The following is a 19387-nucleotide window of genomic DNA, read 5'->3' as shown; positions in this document are numbered from 1 at the left end:
CATATGTAAAGAATTGAAAAGGCTGGAATACCAGTGGCCTAAGCAACAAAGGCATTGCATGGTCCACAAAAAATAGTTTATATCTCCTTACTTTCTGCCCACAACTACAGAACAGAACCAATTTTCCCTATTCTGCATGAAAACATTCTTTTGGTTCAAAAGCACAAACAGAATAGTAGCATCAATTATGCTTCTCAAATGATATATCTTTAAAATTGTTGCTCACTTAGAAATCCTGCAAGAAAAGTGGTCTATTAAACCAAAAATTACTCTAAAATTCCTTCTTCCCATTCACTTTATAGAAATTATTCTTTTTAAAAGTAGTAAACAATGCCAAACAAACTTTTTACCTGATTGTTATTATTCTGTCCCCTGTCTTGTCTTTCTGTTTGTCAATGTCTATATGTGCTCCAGTGAACTCCCGGATGGCATTGATGTTACATCCTCCTCTTCCAATGACTCTGGAAATTACTGTTGATGGGACAGAAACCTTCTTTGATCTATACAGCAAAAAAAAGTATTAAGTCAGCTGGAGAAGTTTCAATGATCTGAAATAAGGTGAGGATTAGCAGGAAGCTATGAAGTTTGAGACAGATCCTGAGTTGGTGTTTAAGAGGAGAAAATTTATCACTTCTACTCTCAAATTAATAACATTCATTTTAACTGCAAGATGGGGAACAATGAAACAAAAATGTTCTGTCAAAAAAAGATACATAAAAGGGGTAAAACTACTGGCATGTTTGACTTTGTATTTGCACACATACCTTCTTACAACCTCCTTCCATCCTTCTTCCCTCTTCTGACCACGTTTCGGGCTAGCTATGGTTAATTTTCCATTTGGAGAAGAAAGGGGAGAAGGTCCAGATTTTGTGCAAGTGGACAAGGAGTTGCTGGTTACTTCACTGATAACCTCAGACAACCTTTAAAAAAATAAATGTGTTGCATTTAGAGAAATTTCTTCTTCAAATTCAGTGTAAGACACACACCATGTGGCCATTTTTCTGTAGCCTTTGGGCACTAAGCTTGTTAGGAGCTCCAGCATTAGAAAATCATAACTTGATAGAGTTAGCACATTTCTGCCCAGATACTAAGTGCACTAAGCACAAGTGATCATTCATTAAATATACTTAATATACATATGCAGTAAAATACCTTAATGGTATTTTAGCAGCTAACTAATAGCGAATTTGGTTTTATCATCGCCCCCCCCCCGCCCTTCTGCTGAAAGCTAGAAACAGGTTCACTGCATCTGAGGAAAATGCAGAGCAGTAAACTACCCAGAACACTGGAGAAGCAGTATGGACTTCATTTTTTCCTCTTATGTGTCTGACAGGATTAGGATTAACCGACCAATATGAATTTGTGTATATGGCATTTTGGAATGCATCTAGAAACCATCTGAACTTTTAAAACCACCAATGTAATATCCACTGGATTAGGTGCCACTTGAACTCAGCAGCACTGTACCTGAAGCCTAGGTTAAAATATTCCCCTTTCACTTGGTGGCATTGCTAAAAGACTAGCCACTAGTCATGACATCTGTTGCCAAAAAAACCACTGACTATGCTAACTCTGAACTAACTGAAATGCTTCTGTCTGGGAAACCACATATAGCAAGACAACCCACTAGTTAAAGATTTGTGGGTAGGCTTCATGCCTCAGCCTACTGTTTTAATATAATTCATGATCCAAAAATGTTTTGTCTCCTCATACAATATTTATATTCATTTAAATAGAAAAGCAAGGACATTTGTGCTCTTATCTATTTTATTCTTGTAATTTATAAGACTCTAACAAGGCTATTAAAAATAGGTCTTGAAAATCATTTTCAGCAGGAAGTTCCAATTATTTTATAATGGGAGTTCTTACGTATGGCCACAATAACTTACTTTATTGATGATTTTCCAGAAATTGCTTTCCTCTCATCCTTTGGAAAAGTGACAAGTACTGATGGCTGTTTCTTGTTGCTCAGAGCGTTAGTGGCTGCTGTGGAAGAATGACTGTCACTTTTGTGGCTGCTGTTGCTATTGCTGCTTTCGTCACTACAGCTGGAAATCCTCATGTTGTCACTGTCACCACTTTCACTGGTACTGCTACTCTTCGACTCGCCATTGGCTTTTTCTGGTTGACCATAGGAGATTGGGAGTTGATCATCAAATAGAATCTGAACATTATCTGGGTTAATTTTGTTTTTCCTGCTTTTCCTCTTGGAGCTGGTTGTGGTGATCGTATTGTTCCTTTTCCCATGGGAACCTGCTAAAGTAGTCCAAGTGGCAGATATACCTATGGTGGTTGTAGTGGTGGCACTAGGAGGCTCCATTAGGACCTCAGGCTCATCTGATTAAGAATCAAAAAAATTACTACAGCATGAGGAAATTTGCAATTTGTAACCCTAAAGTCACACCTAGCAAATCAGGCAATTTACTATTAAAGTTTAGTAACAGTCTTGAATGACTCCATGGGATAATCATAAGCCAATAACTGCTAAGACAGTTACGTAAAAATAATGCAGACATTGTTATAGTGCCATTATATAAACTAATGGTATGCCTGCATATTGCATTCAGTTCCGGTAACTGCATCTCCTAAAGGATACAGGGGGTTCCAAGAGTGCTAACAAAAATGATTAAGGGTGTGGAAAAACACTCACATGAAGAGAAACTGAAAAGACCGGGTTTATTGTTTGCCTTTGAGAAGAGACATGATACAAGCATACAAAATAATGGACGGTGTAGAGAAGTTAGATTGGTAACTTCTACTTACCATTTTTCATGATACCAGAACAAGGGGATATTCAATTAAATCAAAAAGTGGCAAATTCAAAACTGGTAAAAGGAAATACCTTCCCATACAAAACTCAATTATCCTTTGCAACACATTGCTACAAGGTATCAGAGCCCAAAGGATTCAAAAGGATTTGACATTATTCAGATAACAAGAATAGTGGGAGAGTTATAGTAAATATTAAAAACACAAGAGCTCTGGAAAGGATATAAACTCTAGCTTCTTGACAAAGCCAATCACTATGTACCGAGGGCTAGGAGGAAAGTTTCACTGTAGACAGGTTATCCCATTCTTGCTTTCTGAAGCAGTTGGTTATGGCCACTGTCAGAGGCTGTGTACTGCCTAGATAGACCACTGGTCTGATCCAGTATAGCAATTCCTATGTTTAGTAAAATTTAAAAGTAATGTTAGATATAGCAAATATGGATGGACTACATAAAACCTTCTATCAAAGTACTGGTAAAAAAAGCTGTAATCATATTGGGAGTAAAAAATCACGGGAAAAGATTAAATCTATGGGAAACAGCAATAAGACTACCTTCAGTTTTCAGCTTTTCCTTCTCTTGAGCAGCTTGTAGTTCAAAATTCTCTTTATTTTTTGCTTCTATTTCTTCTAGTTTTCTTCTTTGTTCTTCCTTTTTCTTTCTCCGTTTCTCTTTTCTTTTCTCTCTTTTGGCAGCCAAAGCCAGCCTCCTGCTTTCTTCCCTCAGCTGTAAGTCAAAAACATTTTAGCAGTATGAGAGTATTGCAAGTTGATAAAGAGGAACTGTGCACCATGTTCGAGAGCAATGTGAATGCTTCAAGATTACTACTTTTTTACATTACAATTTGCAACTGTGAAAATCAAACATCTAATTTAATCAGTTAAATTATGTTTAGACATCAAAAGGCCAATATTTTCCACTCTGACCTGCACTATGGATCTCGATTGTACATTTAACACTTGTTTCACTTGTTGAACTTCCATTGCTGTTAATGGAAACTCTGCAAATATAAACAATACATATTGCAGTGAAGAGGAGAATTTTGCCCTATTTTTTTTATCTTCAAGCGTACCTATAGAGCATGTGCATATGAAAGCACAAGCCAAATCAAGAATGCATGAAACTTACCAAAAATAATGAAGATAAACTATTTTCAATTAGAGTGAGATGGTAAAAATATATGCTTATTAAAAATGCTGCAACTAACATGGCACTTGAAGCTTAAATTAATACAGATTTTAGATCAAATATATTTGTGCTAATGACACCAGGTACAGATTCTTATTTTGTACAAACTGAGCTTAATGAACTTTCTGCTTTATATTAATCTTTTTGGGAAATGCTTATACCAAGAAACAGTGTCCATACATAAGCATTTCTTTAATTATATTCCTTTTAAACTCGATATGCAGGAGGTAAAGCATACTCTGAGACAATAAATATTGTGCAACAGGTTTTCTGTTTCTGTATGCCATCTACAAACTATAATTACCTTAATTTGCATAGATTATTTTACAGTTCGAACAGAAAAAATAATCTATCAGGAATAGCTGTCTGAAGCACTTTCTCTACCAAAGAAACAGCAGTGAAGTTTTGGCCACCTAAAAGGTGGATTTTATGGTGGCTAAACATTCACTAGCTCCCTCTTTGTGGTATTTCACACAGCTCTAGCCCAAGAGTGAGTGTGAGAGAGAAAGAGAGAGAGAGAGAATGTGTTTGTTTTTAATTTGGCCCCAGACTTGTATAGTTTCTTCTAATGGTGGAGACATTTTGGTCACAGAAATTAAACTTGAAATGAAAGGGGATTCCTTACCTTCTCTAAGTCCAGCTCTTCTAAAAGAATGCTTGCATTTTTGTTTGCTTCAGCAGCCTGTCTATCTTTGGCTTGTACTATTGATTCCATACAAAGGTGGCACTTCTTTAACATCTCCTAAAATGACAAAGTAAATCAATCTTCTGTCTGAAAACATAAAATTCTGTAATATGTATTGTCTTTGTTGACAAACTTATATTTTCCAAATGATACAAGATGTACATAATTAGTTGCATAAATCAACCATTTTTAAAAGGTTTTAAAGAAAAAATGTGAATACTACTGGTATTTTGTATTGGAGACATATTGGTACAAAGCATTTTTTAAATATTTAAATATTTTATTTTAATTACTGCTCTTTTAACTGCTAACATGCTGTGGAAACTACAGAATCTTTTATTATGAAAGAAGCAGTCTGACACACACAGAACTGCAGCTACTCAACTGTCAACAAAAGGCAGTTTTGTGGTGATATTTAGAGTACCATCAGAAAAAGGAATAGTGTTTTCTTCTCTCATTTTTTAATTTAATGCTTACAAAAGGTTTCTTAAAGCTCTGGAGACTGAAACGCTCTATTTATGCACAGAATAGGTGGAACAAGGCCAGCAAGCTTTTCCACACTACTCCATTTATGTATCTCAATTTTGCCTTGGATGGACAGCCACATGCTTGAAAGAGTAGTTCAGTTTCTACATCTGCTCAATTACTAGCTTCCTTGCTGAGTCTATTAGGAATTTGATTAGTAAAAATGATAAATGTGGACACGTGCCCTCACTTGTAGGACTGTCACAGAAGCTGCACCAAGGCTCTGGAACTATTTGGCTCAAGGGATAACGACTAAGTTCATAATGTTCAGGTCTAAATGCCGTACCTATCTCCAGCTTAACTTTCCTTCAGCAAGTTCCTCCATTCCCCCTTCCTTATACATACTAAGGCCTTGGCTACACTGGCGCTTTACAGCGCTGCAACTTTCTCGCTCAGGGGTGTGAAAAAACACCCCCCTGAGCGCAGCAAGTTACAGCTCTGCAAAGCGCCAGTGTAAGCGCGGCTCCCAGTGCTGTAAGCTAATCCCCACGGGGAGGTGGAGTACCTGCAGCGCTGGCGCCGCGACCACACTCGCACGTCAAAGCACTGCCGCGGGAGCGCTCCCGCGGCAGCGCTGTACGGCTGTAAGTGTAGCCATACCCTATATTACAGTAAAGCCTAGTATCTCTAATTGGGTGCCAACTGTGGTAGGCACTGTGTTGTCCAACAGAGGATAGTCCTTGCCCCGGAGAGTTTAAAATCGAAGGCTGCTGAACAGGATAAAACAGGCTGATGAAACAGAAAGGTAGAAAAGGGATTGGGAAGCTGAAATAACAATAAAATAATAAAAGAAAGTTGGGAAGGAAAGTAGATGTCACAGCTCTAATCAAATAACCCACCAACATTCTCTGTCTATCTCCAAGCTAAGAAGGAAGTCCTTAGGAAGTTCTCAGATACACTGTGATGTGGGGCCATATCAATATTTGGACGAATGGCATTAAATTCTTGCAAACTCACAGAACTTTGCCGGTGAGGTGAGGGGATGGGGGGAAGAAGTGCCATGGAGAGTGCTGTCTCCTCACTCATGTCATCCTCCAACACTGCACAGCCTGAACTTCAGGGAGGAGATTTTGCAGGGAGTGTGATGATGGTGCAGGGAATCAGTGATACAGTGGAAACACTCTGTACTACCACCGCTCTACTTTTCTCATGATCTACTTCCTGCTGATGCCTTATTCCTTTTGATACCTGATGCCATTTGCCCATACCAACCTGGACCAGAGATGAACAATGCAAGAGATAGAACTTTCACAGAAGGTGAGAGGCTCAAAAGATATTATCAATCCCCTGAGAAGCAATTACTGAATATTATGGAAATTGGGAAGCCATTTATTCAAGATAAATGGATAGCAATTCAATCCAACAGCAATTCACTTACTCAACAGCAAGTGTCAACTTCAGATATTTAGTTTAAGCTCAGAACAGCACTGGATCCCAAAAATATTGAACAGCATAAAAAGAATGCTTGCTTATAAAGCAGAAATGGATAATATTTTACTGTTTGTTTACAGTTCTTGTTTACTGCATTTAATCACCATGAGGAGAACAATCTTTCAACTACGTTTAAGAATGGAAGACTTTAGGAGCTCCACTGTAGTTATATGAATATAATCAAATGTCACACTGGAAGTGTTAGAATGTTATATTTATTTTTATGGAAAAGACAAAATAAACAAAGTTGCCTTCTGTAACAATTAAAAATGCAGTAGAACTTCATTGATCTGAGCAAGTGTCTGGGAAATTAACTGAAAATTAGCAAGTAATTATCGGCAAGCTGCGTTTACTGCCATTTTCACAACCATTTACTGTAACTTGTACTACTGTTAGAGTATTTGGATTTTCAATTTTTACCAAAATAAAAACATTTATTTTGAGAATCATGGTACACTTGCTTTGCCAGTCAAGCAGATGTTCATGGTAGATTCTACTCCAACTTGATTATTCACACTTAGAACTATTCTTTTAGTAATACTTTTCAGTCTTACCAAAATCTTGTAGAGTAGCCACACTACAACAATTCCCTTACCTTGTCAGTAATTGTTGCTATGTATCGCATACATTCTGAATCGGATGGAAACTGGTTTACTTCTTTCACTAGATAACGCACGACCTTTACATGACCCTGAAAATTTAATTTCAAACATCAGGTTATTTCATAGCAAATTAATCGTTCTTTTAAAGCACTATACATTTGTCAAATATGGCTGTCATGGAATCTCTTGTATTAATGAATAGCTCTGTTACTGAGGCATCAGGCATCTACCCTTCCAAACTCTCTCAAATATTAATTAATACCCAATTTCTCAAGTCTGGAGATACTCCAACTCCTTTCCTCTCCTTCACACATCTTTTTAGTTAAAAAGTTACCTAAATTATTCAAGTATTTTTGGTTTTGGAATGTCAAATTCAACTTTTTTTCCCTCATTTCAGACACTTCTCATTCTCTTCTCCACGATCAAGAAGAAAACCTTTGATTTTAAAATGTGTGGGTATTTACTAGTTATTGTGGAGAAGTCATTTCTTTTGATAGTTATTTATCTTTGAAATATGCTATTTGCATCATAGAATCATAGAATCTCAGGGTTGGAAGGGACCTCAGGAGGTCATCTAGTCCAACCCCCTGCTCAAAGCAGGACCAAACCCAACTAAATCATCCCAGCCAGGGCTTTGTCAAGCCTGACCTTAAAAACCTCTAAGGAAGGAGATTCCACTACCTCCCTAGGTAACCCATTCCAGTTCTTCACCACCCTACTAGTGAAAAAGTTTTTCCTAATATCCAGCCTAAACCTCCCTTGACATATACAATAGTCAAGTTTTCATAATTCTAAATCTTTTATCTATACAGTGCAATGTGCTATGTCATCAATAGGATGCACGAAGTCAATGGAATAGAACATCGTCAATGGGAGAAAAACAGGGAGGCAAAGTCAAGATGCTTATTTTCAAACCAAGTACAATGGTTAATTACAATACTTATCTTGTAACAAATGACCAATGCAATTTTAATCATTTTTACTTGACAGAAGTTGGTGGTATAGAGTAGCTTAGAGATTGACTGGTTGCTTACTGACTAATTTATGGAACAAATCCAATGATGGTATGTATGTTTCCGCAAACAGAGCAGTCTATCCTGGGACTTTCATCACTAGATTCATTTTCTATTACATATCATCTTGGGGAGAGAGGTCTCCTACTATTAAGATCATATGCAAAACAGCCTCAGCAACCCTCCCTTGATTCATGCTGAAACTGAGTATCTTGCATGCAATATCTTGGCTAATGAGGTCCTGAAAAGTCATCCAAACCAGAGGCTTCATCGATAATCGAGTCATAGATGGTATTAGCCACTAACCTTTCATTTACCAACATCAACTGAAGAGCAGGGTTCATGACACCCTTCTCTACTGAGCAATTCCAGCAAACCTATGCAATACCACTGGAACAGATATTTAACAGTTCAAACTTGGCTTATACCTCACTAATAACGTATTACTGCCAAGCCTTCTCTTGCTCATGAGAGATCCAAGGGATCAAACTTTTGCCTTCACACCCTTCCAGTTCCATAGGTGTCCATATACTCTACTTCTGGCAGTAACCAATCATTTAAAATGCAATTTTGTATACTAATATTTGCAAAGTAATAGTTTACTCATGTCACACTGGGTCCCTGTGATGGGGTGTGCTCCCCATACTGGCCCTATAAAAGCTGATTTAGGCCAGGTAGGCCCAATCAGCTAATTAGGCGGAAAATGGGGGAGATTTAGGCTGGAGACAGCTAATTAGAGACACGCTCACCTGCAAAGGACAGGTGGGGATCCTACAAAAGGAAATTGGAAGCAGAAGGGGCTGCTGGGAAAGTCTGCAGTCCCTCCCTGGGCAAAAGGAGATATGTTTGGGCTGGCAAACCCAGAGAGTGGGAAGGCCAGGAAGGTAGGACAGGGCTCAGGAAAAGGCAGTAAGGTCTAGACAGGAACAAACCTTGACTGCTGGCTAGGGGGTCCCTGAGCTGGAACTGGGAGTAGATGGCAGGCCTGGGTTCCCCAATCGGCCACTGGGAAGGTGGCACAGGCAGTGCATAGGAAGACTGCCTGAGTGTGTTTGTGGAGAAGAGATTTTCCCCCCAAAAGAGGAAACCATAATAATGGCCTAGCCAGGGGCTGAATGATGAAAAGGCCACAGCAGCTCTTGGAGCGAGACACAGTTGCAGACAAAGAGGGTGTGGAGGGACAGCTTACAACCACAAGGAGAGGTGTCAGCCTGGTGAGTTATTCCTCAGAATGGCCAGGAGGAAGCGCCATCCTAATGGTGACTGGAGCACACGGTCATAGTCCCAAAGAACCGGATAGCTAAGACTGTAACTCTTTCCCATTAATGTTTCTGCGACATGCTGGCAAAGCATAAAGTTGCACAGGTGATGCAAATACCTATTTTTGTGGGTTCAAACCAGACCCTCAAAATATTTATGTAAGTTTTTCATTAACTCTTTTAAATATTGTGATAATTAAAGAAGAGATTTAGTAGATCTAATGTACCATGTTATGATTACCATCGCACAGTTACATTTACAAAGAAATGATATCTGAATAAGAAAGGGAGAAGAAAAAAATCCACATTCTACCTTTCGAAAGGCTGCCATAAGAGGCGTTATCTTTCTGTTATCAGCAGCATCTACATCTGCTCCAGCTTGTACCAGTAGCTGGACAACATCGAGATGCCCACCATTTGCTGCAAGCCATAGTGGAGTATTCCCCTTCTTATTCCGTACATCAATGTGAGCTCCCCTAAAAAGGCAAATTGTTTTGATCAAAAACTGAATCATGCTTTGAGAATAAACAATACACAGGACCTGTATAATTAGGGAATTACCTATTTCAACTAACCTTTTAGCATTAAAATACTGTATTTTATATATGTTTGGCATGGAGATGCTCCAGTTTCTAAAATTGTTTATTGACCTTCTGAATCATTATAATGATGTAAACTTTTACAATACGCAAGCCAACAGTCAGTATGGTAACCTGAGAGCGTGCCAGAAATCCAGACTCAGGAACTATCTCTGAACCTTTGTTTCTAACTGCAGATGTATCTCAAGTTGTGGTCAGGCTTATAGGAGGGGCTTGCTGACAGCTGTTTCTATATGCCTTCTGCTGGTCTATTCATGAACATGCATTGGTATTTACCCTGGAAATGGCTGCTAATGGGAGAATATTCACAGTAACACTGAATATTACACGATGGAAGGTTCAAAAGATACATCCCTCAACAATGAAGATGCAAGGAAATATTGAGATCAGTGATCTGATTCTTAGGTCTAAGCCTGGTGAGGAAGAAAATACATGTTTGGGTGTAATACAAAGTATAAGCTAAAATTACACAATGTTACATGGCCTGTGAACTATAGAAAAGCAAGACAAAAACATTGAGTCTCCATGCATCTGAAGAAGTGGGTTTTTTACCCACGAAAGCTTATGCCCAAATAAAACTGTTTGTCTTTAAGGTGCCACTGGACTCCTCGTTGTTTTTGTGGATGCAGACTAACACGGCAACCCTTCTGATAAAAGCAAAACAATCAGCATTCAAGAGCCTTTAACAGCATAGCTTCAAATCTGGTACCTGCTAATGAGAAGCTCACAGAACTTGTAGTGGCCTTTGTCTGCTGCTATGGTTAAAGCTGTATCTCTCGATGACGGTACCGGAGGAGCATTAACATCTGCACCTTTGTCCAGAAGAACTCTGCCTACCTCTGCATACCCACCCGAAGCAGCTTCCATTAATGGCGTGAGACCAGTCTAGGTTGAGTAAGCAGGGGGAATAAGAGTTAGTTTTTGTTTTGTTTTTTTAAATAAAAGCCAGGAGTAACTTCAGCTTGTAGCAATAAGTTCTAAGTTCAAACATGTGAATTTCCATCATTACCTTGCAAGACACGTTTATATAAACTGTTACCAACATTTAAAAGGAAAAAATAACATCACCTGCAGCTGGCCAAGAGTGTGGACCATGCGCTGTGTTATATTTTGGAGACTAAACATGCTTTTGGGGACAAATCCTGGACCTGCGCTTTGCAGCACAAAGAGGTGGAGAAGCCCCAGCTATCACTGTACTAGGCTCCTTACACTAGCCCAGCCAATCTTGTACAGGTTTGGGCATGAGGAGCAGGTAGCAAAGAAGGGATGTTCTGCTGCGGAGCTCATGTAAACAGGTTTCTGCCTGGTGTCTACTGGGTGGGGAGGGAGATAGCCAGACAAGTTTTGAGAGGAGAAATCCTATTTTAACAGATGGTACAGAAGCAGATCCTGTGAGTTTAACTCTTAACTTATGTTCCATTTAGTGGGCAGAGGGAACAGAGGCAACCTTTGACCTGATGAGACCTATCTTCATTCCTTGGTTGACAGCTCCATTTCAGTGCTGTCTGCCAGGGACACTACGTGGTAGATCAACTGACGGAGTTGGCTGGAATATTGACTGTCAGCTGAAAAGCCTTTTCTCTACTGTCATGCTCCACCCCAATGGCTGTCAAATCTGGCAAGGAGAGGAAATGCTAAGTGAAGTCACAAACTCTGTCCCTGGCAGAGGGAGGGATCTGATGGCTGCAGAGTTGCTGCACAGCCTCATTTACGGGGTGCACACCTCCGGATTCCATTTCACCTCCACGGCTGTGGAAGCCAGGCAGACTAACGACTCAGCCAACGAACATAGCTTGGGTTAAGATCAGCTTTTAATTTTTAAAAATATGAAGGTCTCAAGAAATCAAGGTTTATCATCATTCTGTTGTTTGTCATTATCTGAAGATTAAATATAGCTCCAGAAGCTAAAACAAATGTTTTTATGTACTGTACACACAGTGTTTACACACAGACATACACCCAAACCATAACCTTAAAACAAAGATATCTTTTCTTTTAAATAGCTCTATTAAAACTCAGCCCCTTCCTCGTTGGTTTCAATAGGTGTGTGCACAATCTATAATCATATAGTTACTGCATAGGAAATACTTACTTTCCCTTAGTTGACTTCCAAGGGGGGAAAAAGTCACATGAAACATAGAACTAAGTTCTTAGTATAAATCTGCTTAGCTGAAAGACACATATCTCATCCTGTTCCTTACCTTAGCTCTATGCTCGACATTTGCTTTTCTGTCAAGCAGTAGGCTAACCACTTCAGTTCTTCCTTGGAAACAGGCCAAAGTCAAGGCAGTATTCCTATTGGTCTCTATCTGGGCATTAATATCAGAGCCCATGTCCAACAATAGCTTAACAGCAGCAGTGTGCCCATTCATAGCTGCCAACATTAAAGGAGAAATGCCCAGTTTGCTACCAGTTCTGAGGGGGGAAACAAATGAACAATTTTAATTTTCATTGTCTTTGAAAAGGGTGATAGGAAAATTAGAATGTGAAAAAGGAAGTTATTCAAGTTGAAGAAGGCTGATAAAAGCAAGATCTTCTATAATGTTTGCATTTGTAGGTATTATGTACTCTGCTTTTAGATTATTAGTTGTCGTATGAGGAAATTACTTTTTAGCAAAGCTAAGAATTTTGTTGAGTCATGCACTTTTTCACCATGAAAGAAATTATAAACATTTTGAAAAGAAAGATTAGTTACCCTTGGTAATTCTGAAGTTACTACTACTAGCAAAAATGCAGCTCAAAATAAAAAAAAAGTGTATCCATGCTAAACCTGAAAGTTTCCTTTTTCTGAGTAATGAGGTCACAAATCTATTACAGCAGCAAAGAGTCCTGTGACACGTTATAGACTAACGGACGTATTGGAGCATGAGCTTTTGTGGGTGAATACCCACTTCATCGGATGCATGCAATCTATTACAGTAGATCTCTAATCTACCTGCAGCACTGGAAGCGGAACCAGCTCTGCTAATTCAAGATGGATATTAAAGTAATGTACTGCAGAGCATAACAAACTTTGAAACATACTGACTGACCCAAAAGCCATATTACACTTCTCAGCATGTTACTGAAAACCTGCCAAAGGGAGGCCATATCTGTTCATCTTATTACTCAGAGAAAAGTAGTTTTCAGGTAAGGATGGATACATTTTCTCATTCTCTCATATGAAGGTCCACAGGTCTGTTCCACTGATTTTAATCACTGTGTACATCTAGGAAGGGAGAAAGTGATGTTACAACTCTATAAATCCATTAGTAAGGCCATTCTCTATTACCAGACGACTAAAATTGGGAGCACCTTTCTATCAAAGAGAGAGTGTTCAATTTGGAAACCTGTAAGGACATACTAAGTGATGACCATGTGGTTCCCTAGGAGTTCTGCCCATGAGGCCTCTACCGCTCTTCAGGAAGAGAACTCCGACATTAGTGATAAACACTTTTTGCTTTGAAGACGACAGAAAAACACCGCATTAGTCACCACTGAAATATTCTGTGGTTTTCTGCCCATTTAACATAGGATGCCCATTTAACACAGCATGTACTATGTTTCTATAGAATGCTGGATGTTTCTTGTTTCAAAAGTATCTATACTCAGCTAGCAGATGGATCAAAGTCAGTAAGAGGATTTTCACCATAACCCAGAAAGGAGTGCTATGTTTTTGCTACCAAACTCATGGAGAGATGCTGGAAGGAAGGAAGGAGAAAGGAACAGGAGTTAAAACGGTATGAGTCTTCAAAAAGCATCCTTGAACTGTTCCCGTCTAAAACTGGGCAAAAACTAAAGCAATGTAGACTGTACATTTCTTTAAATATTGTATCAAGATTAAAAGCTTTAGGAATGAGTTTTTGTTTCATACAGTCACCAAAGTGAACTTTTATTTTAGATTTAACAAGCAGGGGAGTAGGGATGAAAAAGAGAACTTGCCTAGAATTGATTTCTGCACCCGCATTTAGTAGGATTTTGATGATGTTCACGTAGCCACCAGAAGCAGCTAGACTCAGAGGTGTGTAATCAGAAACGTTTCTGTGCTCTTTGTTTGCCCCTCGAGCTAGCAGCAGCTCCACCACCTGCAATGTTACAAAGTAAGTTAGGTTTTCAATTTTAAGGAGAGAATCAAAAGTAACTGGAGAAAGTGTTCTAAATGTCTGAATACACCAAAAAGACATGTCTAGAAAAAACAGGTCTCTGTACTGAAAGTAATCCTTTTTAAAAGAACGAACTTGAACTCTTCAATACCATGCCCCTAGCCTCAGAAAAACAAATTATGGTTGCAATTATTTCTCCTAAATTTCACGGCAATAAAATACAAAAACGTTAATAAAATACATCACTCCACAAAGTTGACAATAGTTTCTGGCTTGGGTAATTACAAATTTGAGAAGAAAAACCCCAGTATGTAATGACATTGTGCAAAGGAAATTTCTTTACTCTGTGGCAGAGACTACAGTGTCCATCTCCAGTTATATGATAAGCCCAGCAAACCACTACCTATGCTATACCATTTTCTCCATCCCGACAGTGAAGCACTCTTATTCATAATCCAAAAGTGGGCTGATCAGAGAGCAAATCTTTAGCTGAATATGCTAAACAAACATCCGTCATTTTCAGTCAGAGCACTGAGGTGGGACCAAGAAATCAGTGGTGTGCCATCACCCTATTTTCCCCAGCTACTCCACTGCACAAAACTCTCAGAAGCAGTACAGAATCGTTTCTCTGCTTCTGCACTGAAAGGACAGTTACCTGTTCCGTAACTGGCGTTCTTCAAGATGTGTTGCTCAGGAGTATTCCACAGTAGGTGCGCGTGCTTGCCATGTGCACCAGTGCCCGAAGTTTTTCCCCTTAGTACTGGGGGAGTGCCTCTATATCGCGCTATAAGGGGAGCTGCACACTCCCCCCACCCTTGGTTCCTTTTTGCCGGACAACTCCGACAGAGGGGAAGGAGGGTGGGATGTGGAATATGCCTGAGCAACACATCTCGAAGAACGCCAGTTATGGAACAGGTAACTGTCCTTTCCTCTTCGAGTGATTGCTCATTTGTATTCCACAGTAAGGTGATTCCAATCTATCCCTGTTGGAGGTGGGTAGGAGTTCACGACAGACCGGGACAGAGTACCGCCCTGCCGAACCCGGCATCAGCCCTAGACTGGGAGACGATCGCATAATGCGAAGTGAACGTGTGAACTGAGGCCCAAGTGGCCACTCTACAAATGTTTTGGCTAGGGACATGGGCTACGAAGGCAGCTGATGAGGTCTGAGCCCTCATAGAGTGCGCCCTAACAATTGGTAGCGGGGGAACCCCTGCCAGGTCATAGCATGTGCGTATACACGAGGTGATCCAGCGGGAAAGACGCTGGGTGGAGATAGGTTGCCCCTTCACCCGCTCAGCCGAGGCAACAAAAAGCTGCGAGGATTTCCGGAACGGTTTGGTCCGATCCAGGTAAAATGCCAGTGTGTGGAGGCGGCGTTCCTCATTGGAGGAATGGGGCTTAGGACAGAGCATGGGAAGAAAGATACTCTGGTCCATATGGAAGGCGGAGACCACCTTTGGGAGGAACGCCAGGTGTGGGCGAAGCTGGACCGTATCCCTGTGGAAGACCGTATTGGGGGCTCCGAGGTCAAGGCCCTGAGTTCTGAGACACGGCAGGCCGACATGATTGCTACAAGGAAGGCAATGAGAGGTGAGACCAGGAACATGTGGCCAGGGCTTCAAGGAGAGGATCCGTGAGTCGTGACAAAACCAGGTTCAGGTCCCATTGTGGCACGGGAATGAACGGTCAAGGCCCCTAAGGAAACGGGAGGTCATAGAGTGGGAGAAGATTAAATGCCCTTGTACCGGCAGGTGGAAGGCCAATATGGCCGCCAAGTGTACCCTGACCAAGGCAGGTGCCAGTCCTTGGGTCCTAAGGAACAGGAGGTAGTCCAGGATAAGCTGGAGATGTGCGGAGGAGGGGGAGACTCCCCGCTCACTCGCCCACTTGGAGAACCTGGACCACTTTGCCATGCATGTATGGCGCGCGGACAGCTTCCTGCTTTCCAGGAGGACCCACCTTACCTGCTCCGAACACCTGCCCTCCTCCTCGTCTAGCCACGGAGCAACCACACTGTCAGGTGGAGCGCGGCTGGATTGGGATGGAGGAGGCGGTCCCCATTCTGGGAGAGCAGGTCCGGGCAAAGCGGCAGCGTCCGTGGGGGGGCCCCCCCCAAGAGGTGAAGGAGGGTCCGATACCAGTGTTGGCGGGCCTACGCCTCGTCTGCTTTTACCTTTTGCCTTGTCTGCTTTTACCTTTTGCAGGACTTTGTCAATGAGAGGGGATGGTGGGAAAGCGTAAAGGAGTCAGCCCGACCACCGCAGGAGGAATGCATCGAAGATCGCGCTCCTCCCCATTCCTCCCCTGGAGCAGAACCAGGGGCAACGCCAGTTCTGGCAGGTTGCAAAGAGGTCGACCTGGGGAACTCCCCACTCTTGGAAGAGCTGGTGAGTGACCTCCAAGTGAAGCAACCACCCATACATACTGTCCTTGTCTAGGAGGAGAGGCTCAAACTTAGGCAGAGACTCTCACAAGTTAAAGTCATATCTGCTCAGCAAGGCCTGGTGGTTGGCTACCCTGAGTTGGAAACTTGCCAAGGAATAAATTTTTATACCAAAGGAGTCCAGTTGTCTGGCATCCTTATTTTGGGGGGTAGCCGGGGGCTGACCTTGTCACTCTCTATGGTTTACCGACTACCACAAGCGAGTTAGGTGCCGGATGGGAATAGAGCTACTCATGGTCCTTGGCCAGCACAAAGTACTTCCTTTCAGCCTTCTTGGAGATTGGGGCCAAGGAGGCGGGAGTTTGCCACAGTGTTGGAAATGTTGGCTAAATTCTGGTGCAGGGGGGAGAGCCGCACGGCCCGGTGCCGAGGGGGACAACACGTTAAAAGAGGGAATTGGAGGGGCCCTCCATTTCCTCGGCCTGCGGCTGGAGGCTGGATGCCACCCGCTTTAGCAGGTCTTGGTGCACCTTAAAGTCCTCCTGAGGGATTGGTGGCAGAGGCACCATTATGGTGTCGTCCGGTGGCGGGGAAAGGGCCATCACGGAGCTGTGGGCCTTGGCCGATACCGGCAGGTTGAGCCCCAGATCAGAGTCTGGACGTGGGTCCGCCAACTCGTGGCCCGCCAATCTGTCTCTTAGACGGCCGGACGAGGCTGATGGGGCCTGAGACACTCCAGCAACTGAGCGGGCCCCCGTCTGGGCGGCCATCGGCGGCCATGGTGCCAACTGGCACCACTGTCCCTGCCACGGGGCCCCTTGCCATTGACCCAGCTGAGGGCCTAGTGGCAGTAGTTGGGCGGCTAGGTGCCCAGGCCAAGGTCACTATCGAGCACACGGTCTGATGGGAATGGTATGAGCAGTGGTGCCTGCGATGTCTCCTCCCTCGGGACCTGGACCTCGACATCGAGGACCGGTACCTGCCCGAAGTGCTACTTCGGTACCCATGATGGCCGTGGGAGCTGCAGTGCCCTGTTACTGAGTCATTGCGAGGAGAATCCCGAGCGCGACGTCTAGCTAAGTGGGAACTGGAACAAGAACGGCTGCGGTAGTCGCGTCATGAACGGAATCGTTCCCGGCGCCTCTCTCAATGCCTGTGCTTGCTGGCAGGTGGCATAGAGGGTCCCCAAGACTCCCATGTGGGTGGTGACCGGGATGACCTGGTCGGCGTCAAGGGAGGGCGCGAGCTGCCAGATGATCGGTCGCTGCGCACCAAACAGTGCGGGGGCTCCCTTGGAGCAGGAACTGCAACCCACAGGAGAGGTCTGATGGACACCCAATGGGGTCTTGCCCCGAGACCGGGGAGCCGCCACCGGCCGCGTGCCTGGAACCGGCAGACTCAATGTCTTTCACAGCCTGCATCACCTCCGGCGTCGACAGCATCTGTACCGGTGGAGATGTGAGGGCGGACGGCGCCAGGCTGCTCCGCTCAACATGAGTCGGAGGCCTTGAGCCTGGGGGGGACCATGGGCTTCCCGATGTGGGACCAGCCTCCCCTCTTTCCTTGTCTCGGTGCCGCTGAGAGGTAGGGCCCTTTCCCTCTTTCTTGGAGGGGGAACAGTGCTGGCTGGTAGAGGGGGCCTTGCTACGCACCGACAATGCGGCGGCAGGTGCCGAGTCCGCCAAGAGTTCCTGAGTTGGGGCCAACGCCGATTCCATGGGGAGAGCACAGAGTCTAATGTCTCTCTCATTCTTGGTCTGCGGCTTGAATGACCTGCAGATCTTACAACGTTTGCTGATGTGAGTCTCACCCAAGGAGCGGAGACACTCAGCGTGTGGGTCACTCCTGGGCATAGAACGGTGACAGGAGTTGCACAACTTGAAGCCTGGGGCACAGGGCATGCCCCGAGCCCGCTTTAACAACTGAAGTAACAATCCAGGAACGGTACCGCTAAGGTCGAGTAGAAAGGCTGTAGCAGAGCTGGAGCACAAATTTCCGACTACTTTCACTGGCAGCAAGAAGGAACTGAGGGTGGGGAGAGTGTGCAGCTCCCCTTATAGCGCGGTACAGAGACGCCACTCTAAGGGTCGCAGCAGCGCTTCCCCAGTACGGGTACTGCTAAGGGAAAAACTTCCGGCACCGGTGCACGTGGCGAGCACGCACACCTACTGTGGAATACACATGAGCAACCACTCAAAGCAGCAGCAACCGTTATTGTAACTCAACAGAAGAGGTATAGTGGGGGGGGTGGAGAGGACAATACAAACTTCTTTCTTACAGGTGTGGCTTCCTTACACGTTCATTTGTAATTAAGTGGTCAAGTCCTGCATATTCTGTAGAAAGGTGGACTTACATTCTGCAGGAAGGTTCCTGGTTTCTGTAGCACTCTGGTGCAAGAGACTTAATTCTGGGGCAGTTCCTTTTACAAAATTGATTTTAATTAGCTAAATATGGACAGCAACTGCTAGGACAAATGGTCTCAGACATTTTAACCAATATGTCCTGAACTATTCACTATTCAAGATAACGTTAAAAATATCTACCTGTCTACAGCAATTTAGAATAGGGGCAGCTGTACCACTCATACAATATGGGTACTAACTATTCTTTGGCAGGCATACCCAAAGAGCAGAAACATTCGGTTAAAGTGGTTATCTGTTACTATTTGATGTAGTAGTGGATAGCTGGGATGGGGAGAGCTGACTACTGTCTAGTAGTTTGCTGATATGGGAATCGGTTTTCAAACCCCTTCTTGCAAATGTCGAGTCACCTCAGACCAACAAGGTGAGAGTCAAGGAGAAATGCAGGCTCTTCCTGACATGAAAAGCATCAGTGCCAAAAATCCCAAC

At 43.0% G+C, this 19387-nt stretch overlaps 1 protein-coding gene and 1 long non-coding RNA gene across 5 annotated transcripts in view; one reads left to right on the top strand and one right to left on the bottom strand.

Annotated features, from left to right (window-relative positions):
* Window positions 1-19387, bottom strand: part of ANKRD17 (ankyrin repeat domain 17) — a 119665-nt gene that overhangs the window by 17660 nt on the left and 82618 nt on the right. For all 4 annotated transcript variants that reach the window (XM_045018795.1, XM_045018796.1, XM_045018797.1 and 1 more), the window contains 10 exons: window positions 13992-14134; window positions 12272-12485; window positions 10780-10955; window positions 9785-9947; window positions 7193-7288; window positions 4582-4698; window positions 3323-3494; window positions 1890-2337; window positions 765-920; window positions 351-500 (listed from right to left, as the gene is read on the bottom strand). In XM_045018795.1, the coding sequence (XP_044874730.1) occupies window positions 351-500; window positions 765-920; window positions 1890-2337; window positions 3323-3494; window positions 4582-4698; window positions 7193-7288; window positions 9785-9947; window positions 10780-10955; window positions 12272-12485; window positions 13992-14134 (1835 nt within the window). The remainder of the gene's footprint in view (window positions 1-350; window positions 501-764; window positions 921-1889; window positions 2338-3322; window positions 3495-4581; window positions 4699-7192; window positions 7289-9784; window positions 9948-10779; window positions 10956-12271; window positions 12486-13991; window positions 14135-19387) is intronic.
* The window catches only part of LOC123371329, a 53716-nt gene that overhangs the window by 22849 nt on the left and 11480 nt on the right, over window positions 1-19387 (top strand). Inside the window, exon 2 of the long non-coding RNA XR_006579765.1 lies at window positions 415-558. This is a non-coding gene — a long non-coding RNA (uncharacterized LOC123371329). The remainder of the gene's footprint in view (window positions 1-414; window positions 559-19387) is intronic.

The sequence above is a fragment of the Mauremys mutica genome, chromosome 5 (genome assembly GCF_020497125.1).
Source record: "Mauremys mutica isolate MM-2020 ecotype Southern chromosome 5, ASM2049712v1, whole genome shotgun sequence".
NCBI classification, from domain to species: domain Eukaryota; kingdom Metazoa; phylum Chordata; order Testudines; family Geoemydidae; genus Mauremys; species Mauremys mutica.
The sequence above is the reverse complement of the archived record's forward strand: the minus strand, read 5'-3'. Positions and strand labels throughout refer to the sequence as shown.